This window comes from Pelodiscus sinensis, chromosome 3 (genome assembly GCF_049634645.1).
Source record: "Pelodiscus sinensis isolate JC-2024 chromosome 3, ASM4963464v1, whole genome shotgun sequence".
Taxonomy (NCBI): Eukaryota; Metazoa; Chordata; order Testudines; family Trionychidae; genus Pelodiscus; species Pelodiscus sinensis.
Genome location: NC_134713.1, coordinates 90,761,513 through 90,769,004, shown reverse-complemented (window position 1 = coordinate 90,769,004; position 7,492 = coordinate 90,761,513). Strand labels below are relative to the sequence as shown.

Genomic DNA, 7,492 nt, shown 5'->3' with positions numbered 1-7,492 from the left:
ACTCTTGCTACAATTTAAGCCCATTGCTTCTTGTCCTATCCTCAAAGGCCAAAGAGAACACTTTTTCTCCTTCCTGCTTGTAACACCCTTTAGATACTTGAAAACTGCTATCTGTCCCCTCTCAGTCTTCTCTTTTCTCAGCTAAACAAGCCCAATTCTTTCAGTCTTCCCTCACAGGTAAAGTTTTCTAGACCTTTAATCATTTTGTTCTAGAGAACATGTAGAGAAATCCCCATAATGGTAAAAAATCAAATAAATATGGAATCATCTTTAGTAACTTAGAATGGCACTGTTTCTATCTTTATAAAATATGTTAGAAGTTTGTCAATGAAATGCTATCTTTTTTATTCAATGAATACATTAATCAATTACATATGGAATTATCTCTAGCAGAGGAGAGCAATCTAGCAGTGTCTCTACCTTTAATAATTGCATTAGGATTTTGCTAAAGAAATATAATTATGATTTTTCTATTCTTGAAATGCAAATCAAGGAAGTGAACAAAGGAAAATTAGGTTGTCGTCCTGCTGCTGCATCACAAGACGTCTGCCATTACTGTCAAGCTAGCATCCCTTAAAAAGAAGAATAAATAATTGATCAGAATCTATTGTTTCCCTGGAATGAATTTTGAAGGAAAATTGTCCACATTTACTGAAGCCTAATCCTTCTGTTTGCCCTTCAATCCAATACTGCCATGTGCTGCTAAGAACTGCAATCGAGTCTCCAGGCCTGGGGCGTGTCGTTTAATCTCTTCTCTTTTCTCTTCTCTTTGCTGCTTCTCCCTCCCCCACCCTCTCTGTCTCTGAGGCCCAGTGAGGTCAGCTCATGAATATTGCTGCATTTCCCTGAGATACTCTGGCACAGCTTGGTACCTCGTGTGTGTATGCATTTTACCAGCCCAGCAGCAGACAAAGTGGTGGTGAGTAATGAAACTGCCTTACAGTAGAGCCATTGTTAAGTGTTGGGGGGTTGTTTTTGTGGGGTGTTTTTATGAATGTTCAATAGAATTAAAACTCAACACACCATAAATTGTTTAGGGTAACCCAGTGAAAATACCCTCTTCCTTCTGCATGCAAAAATCAGGACAAAGGCACTTTAATAAATATACTTGCAGTGGGCAGCATAGTGAAACTTACCAGAATGAGAGGGCATGATCTGTGCTGGGAAAGTGAACAAATTAAATGGAAGCCTCTTCTGAATTCCTGGCTGCTTCTGTCTAAGGGGATTTATGTGTACACTGGCAGGTAAAGACTGTGAACCCTCTCTCTGGTTTGCTGTTGGGGTTATTTTGTTTTTCTTTTTTCTTCTTCTTTTCTTTTCTATCTTAGCAGCTGTTTCCAGCAGGAAATCCTGCAGAGATGCAACCATGTCCTGTCACCACTTTGATGCTACATGATTTTACCTCTAGCAAGCTGATTCTATTGCAGAGTTTTTGTGCAGATGGGGAATTCTTACTTGGAAATGAATTTCGGTTGCTGGATTTTTAAAAAATAAATATTTAATTTGTATAGAAGCCTGCTGGTGCTGGAATTTGGAACACGAAGGGTTCAAGTTACATATTCCTGGCAGAACTTTGCTGAACCTGATGACTTTGCTGCAGTGAAACTTCAGGAAGAAATCCAGGTAGCGTGTAAGGTGACAGATTTGTTGGTTTAATTTTTAGCAACACTTAAGTCATACTTCATTGTAATGAATAAGATACAGAAATCAAGTTGATTCCACACATTTTAAGCACCTTTAGATACAACTTGTTTGTAATAGGCAACTGAAATGACTGAAAGAAACATTTCATAGTTTTTTTATATGTATAGTAAGAAATTATAGCTCCACATTTGGCAATTAATATATTGGAACTTTTTGCCCACTTACATTCCTCAGAATGTTAATTTTCAATACTTCAACTAAAATCATTAGTGTAGATGTAATGCATGTAACAGTAATCAGGGCATGTAATCAGTGCATCCCTGGCACTAAGCAGCGTCATAGCCTAGAGTGTGTTTCAGAGTTGTCTAATTGGTACAGACCATAGAATGACCTTGCCAAATTCCATTTGGTCTCTTTACTGTTTAATTCTTTTCAGGAGGATTCAGATAATTTTAGATAATTAGAAATATACCTGGACCGCTACAGTTTTTACTTTTGCTGCTGCATAAATTATCATAAACTATAAATGAAAGTTGAATAAAGACTGTTAAGTACATTTTGTTGGTCACACTGGTCATTTTCAGATCACACAAGGAAGCATCTGTGTAACGCTACATCAAATAAATACCCTTTTTATAATTGACTGTGACCATGGAAACAATCACTTTGCTAATATGGAAAAAAAGTTGCCAACTGAACATAATTTGGTAACCATAGTAACAGTCAGTCCTGGAGTAATCTAAATGTGTTCTGGGATTCTTAGTCTTTTAAATTACAAAAATGGGTAAAATTGGCTAGCGAGACCCTCATAATTAATATTATACTGAGAAATTGGAGGGAAAAGTAACCTTCGAACCTAGATTTGTAATAAGTTTGATATCCAGAGACACTATATCACTAGTTCTTAAGATATGTACTTGTAAATTCAACATAGTAATATAATCATAATCTCCACAATTGTAAAAGGGTGGGGCTAGTTTAGATGGTCTATGCCTTGGTACTGCTGGGAGAGTCCCTCTTGTTAGAGCTAAAGGAACTTCTGGTTTTAGTTACATGTGTGCAACCCCAAGAGCATAAAGTATTCCCTTCTCTATTGGGAATGTCCTTCTCAACAGCTGGGGAAGTCCTTTCTAGTATGACCAAGATCCGGCTAGTACACACTGAATAACGTTGGCCAGGGCGAACAAAGCAAATAAGACGTGTACAGCTCAACTACACGTTCTGACAGCCGCAGGAAAAAAAAATGTCACCTGCTGGAGACAAAAAGGAGTCAGGTTCTGATCCGCACTACAGAGGGGTTATTCAAATGACTTCAAGGAAGTGACTCCGAATTCCCATGGGTGTAAAGGAGAGCACAATTGCTGGCCATCCCACAGTGTGAAGCCTGCATCGGTTTTTGCTTGCTGGGGATTGAAAGTCGCTCCCCGAGTCCCTAGCTGGGTGGGGTTGGCTTGGAACAAAGCGCTCTGACTGCCGGGGGGGGGAGGAGGCACTTTCCCTCCCCAGCTGCAACGCGCCCCATAACTCATAGCTCGGAAAGCGCGGGCAGCATTTCCATACCCCTGAGGGCCGAGCCCCTCCCTAGGGCTGGGGCTGGGCACGTGCTGTCCCGGGGGGGGTCGCCGGACTTGGGAGCCCAGGCTGCGGATGTGCGGCGCCCGGTCCTGTGCGAGTCCTGAGCGTGCGCGCCTCTCTCTGCCCCCCGCTCCCTTCTCTGTGCCGCTCTTTCCCCAGCTCCCCGGCAGGAGGATGCCCCGGCCGCCTGCGAGGCTCTCCGGCGCCAGCAAGCAGCGATGAACCAGCCGCCTGCCGGGGGCGCTGCAGCTACTTCCGAGCCCCGCCAGCACCCGGAGGGGAGCAGCAGCAGCAGTAGCAGGAAGCAGCCGCCGGCGCGAGCGTCCTCTCCGGCCGGCCCCAGGGACAGCCGCCCCGCCGCCGCCACCCCCCCGCGCGCTCCGGCTGCCGCCCCCAAGGGCAGCTGGGCGCGGCCGAGAGGCGGCCGGGGCCGGGGCTGCGGGGACAGGCCGCTGGGGCGGGGCGCGGCGCTGCCGGGAGCTGTCCAGCCAGCGGCGGGTGCTGAAGCGCAGCCGCACGCGGCGGGGGCAGCCGCCGCCTCCCGGGCGCCGGAGCCGCCGCCGCCCTCCGCCACGGAGCCAGAGGAGCCGCCGCCCGCCGGAGGAGGAGGAGCGGGCGAGCGGGAGGGGGCAGCCGCGCTGCAGCCGCCGCCCAGGAGCTGGAGGGGCAAAGCGGGGCGGGCACCGCAGAGGGGAGGCGGGGAGGCGGCCCCGGCCCCTCCATCCTCCTGCGGCGGCGGCGGCAGGGGCCGGGCGGGCGGCGGGTGCTGGCGGGAGGGCTGCCTGCAGACCGAGCTCATCCAGTTCCACCTGCGCCGCGGCCTGGCGGCCCGCGCGCAAAACCACAAGGGCGGCGACCCCAGCGCCCCGGCCGAGGCCGCCGCCGCCGCCCCCTCCGCCTCTGCCATGGCGGCGGCCGGGCCCGAGGGGCTGCAGCAGGGAGACGCGAGCCCGAGCCCGCCGCAGCACGAGGAGCTGCAGGAGGAGATGGAGAGACTGCGGGAGGAGAACGAGACCCTCAAGGTGAGCGGGGGAGGGGCACACACACCCTTTGTTCCCCAATGGAGGGCAGGGCCCCCGCCCTTCATTCCCCAGAGGCGGAGGATGGACAAGGGGGTGAACGCCGCCTCCTGTGGGCAGGTGGGGGTGAAAGGGGCAACGCCGGGCTTCTCCATCCCCTCCCTCCCAGCAGACTGGAGGCTAGAAAGGGGCCCAGCACATTATGGCAGGGAAGTGGGGGCGGGGTGGGAAAATTCCTCTGGCCAGATTTGCGAGCTGAGCTGGAAAGGGGCAAGGCCTATCGCCCACACCCTTCGTGGGCAGGGACAGGGGAGAGAGCAGGTTAGCCAAGCCCTTCTGCTGCTTCCCATTGGGGGGTGGGTAGGATGCTGTACAGCAGACACAAAGCATCCTGGGCCAGATCTCTGCTTGTTTCTTATTTCTTCTTCTGGCTCATGAGAGGCAGGATTTATAACAACATCAATATAGTATTATACCAGGGCAAGAACAAGTTTTAGTTCATAGTATCTCTTTTACTGCCCTTTATTTCTCCCATTTGTCTTGCTTTTTAATGGGCATGGAGGGAGAAGACCTGCTTTCCAGCTCCATTTTTTAGCCTTTGTTTTGTCTGTCTCTGATATTTATTTTCTGGGTCCATCTACTTGTGTTCTCCTGTGCCTGACTGCATGTCAGAATGAGATAGATGAGTTGAGGACTGAGATGGATGAGATGAGGGACAGTTTCTTCGAGGAGGATGCTTGCCAGCTGCAGGAAATGCGTCATGAACTGGAGCGAGCCAACAAGAATTGCCGAATCCTACAGTACCGGCTCCGCAAGGCTGAGCGCAAGAGGCTCCGCTATGCACAGACGGGGGAGATTGATGGAGAGCTCCTGCGCAGCATGGAGCAAGATCTCAAGGTACAGAAGCACCTTGTCTCAGTGTGTGGCTGGGTGGTTGAAAAAAAGAGAGAACTGAGTGCTGAGGCAAAATGGTGCTTCCGTGTCCTCTCTGTGATGCTCCATGCCAGTTTGAAATACACACATCTTCTAGACAGTGCAGAAAGCACAGGGTATAGGAGCCCAGATTTACCCTTTGGTTTGGGGGGCAGAATTTGATAGGCCACGTTTTGGGGTTTGTACTTATCTTTCATTCAGTCTTTACTCAAGCCAATTCTTGCTGAAGTCAGTGGGAGTTACTGATAGTAATTTCCCTGACTGGTTACACTCAGGGACCTTTTTAAGTCATTACAAACAAAACAAAACAGCTTACACTATGTGGGCCATTTTTTGTAACCTCATTAAATAGTCCCGTTGACTCAATGGGGACCATTATACTGATTATATGTATAAGATATTTGTAAGGTGAAATTGTGACTCTTCTGAAGTCAATATAAAAACTCCCATTGACTTCTGTGGGATCCATAATTTCAGCCATACATCTTCCAGCCAGAAGGGACTGTTATGATCATCTAATCAGCCTTCCGCAAAATACAAGCCATAGAGTTTCACCAAGAGATTCCTGCCTCAAGTCCATCATTTATGACTGAGCTACAACAAATGTTTTAGAAAGAAAACAATCATTTTAACTGATAGAGAATCCACTGTGTTAATAGGCAAGTTCCAATGGTTAATTGACCTCACTGTAAAATATTCATTGGGGCAAATTGGTACTTTATTTCTAGTCTGAATTCGTCTATCACTATATCTTGTTATGCCTTTAACTGTTGAATTATATATCTCTAGGCTACGTCTAGACTGGCATGATTTTGTGGAAACACTTTTAACTTAAAAGTTTTTCCATTAAAAGTATTTCCGCAAAAGAGCATCTAGATTGGCACGGATGCTTTTGCGCTAAAGCATCAGTGCTAACCTAGATGTGCTTTTGTGCAAGAAAGCTCCGATGGCCATTTTAGCCATTGGGCTTTCTTGTGCAAAAAATTAAGGTGCCTGTCTACACTTGCGCAAGAGGGCTTATCCCTGAGCAGGAGCGTGAAAGTATTTGCGCAAGAAACACTGATTTTGAACATTACAAAGTCAGTGCTCTTGCACAAATTCAAGCGGCCAGTGTAGACAGCTGGCAAGTTTTTGCGCAAAAACAATGGCTTTTGCACAAAATCTTGGCAGTCTAGACGCACCCCCTGTGTTAGAGATTTTGTTCCTGTACTTAGCAACTATGATCAAAACACCTATTAGCCTTCTTTAATTAAGTTTCTCATCCTGCAAAGGTGACTGATATTCTAGTTTCTTAGATATTTGATCTTGCACTTAGCTATATTAAATTCATATTGGTCAAATGAGCATAGTTTATCATGTAATCCAGATTGCTCTGTAGAACTGACTTGCCCTTATTATTTGCCACCCAGCCAATTTTTGTGTCATCTACAGACTTTACCAGCCATCGATTTTATGCTTTCTGCAACATGAATGATAAGGACATAGAATGGCATGGGGACAAAAACAGCTCCTTGTAGGTTTCCCAACTAGAAATGCCCTCTTTTTAATCAGAATATCTTGCACGACTACAGAAAAGCATTACAGAAATCTAAATATATTATGTCAATGTAGTTACCTTTGTCAGCCCAATAGGTAATCTTGTTAAAAAAGGATATGAAGTGCTATTCAGCCTTAGAGTTGCAGAATTTAGGCCATATATCTGACTTGCTTCCTATGCCAGTACTTAGAGGGAGAATAACAGATGCTATCAGTGGATTCCTGTGTTGGAGAATTACCTAACTGATCAGTGCACAACAGGGGGGGAAAGTCTGTTAGGATCTAATTCTCTGACTTGATGTGATTTCCATCCTATCTTGCAGCCCCTTTTCATAGGCTTTGCTTGGAATTCAGCAAACATGGTCCCTCCACCTCCAAGGTGTGCGTGCTCTCCATGATGGGAGGAGCTTGGCATTGGGACAGGGAAATCATTGAATGAATGCTGCAGCCTATTGTATCAGAACTTTACACACAATTGTGTTTCAGTTGAGAGAGTGAGTCACGAGCTGCAACTGTTTTCTGATAGACATAATTCTTCAGCATTGCTTTCTATGCAATACTTTTTCCTTCCAAATTCTCGCATGGGTGTGTACATGAAATAAAACACAGTATTAAAAATGCGTAACCACCATAAAAAGAAGGTTGAGCACATATTAAGTAATGAAAACATCAGGAGGGATTAACTGTGTTTTCATTTGTAATGAAACTGATAAGTCAGATCTTTCAAAATGATTGTACTGAAGTCATCAGAGCTGTTGTTTTTCTAAATATTTGATATGTATTAT

General features: G+C 46.4%; 1 protein-coding gene across 1 annotated transcript in view; it reads left to right on the top strand.

The window, feature by feature from the left end:
• Positions 1-268: 268 nt before the first annotated feature.
• Positions 269-7,492, top strand: part of MTCL3 (MTCL family member 3) — a 41,752-nt gene continuing 34,528 nt past the window's right edge. Inside the window, exons 1-4 of the mRNA XM_075924129.1 lie at positions 269-919; positions 1,512-1,623; positions 3,379-4,241; positions 4,911-5,135. Of these exons, the coding sequence (XP_075780244.1) occupies positions 3,438-4,241; positions 4,911-5,135 (1,029 nt within the window). The 5' untranslated portion in view covers positions 269-919; positions 1,512-1,623; positions 3,379-3,437. The remainder of the gene's footprint in view (positions 920-1,511; positions 1,624-3,378; positions 4,242-4,910; positions 5,136-7,492) is intronic.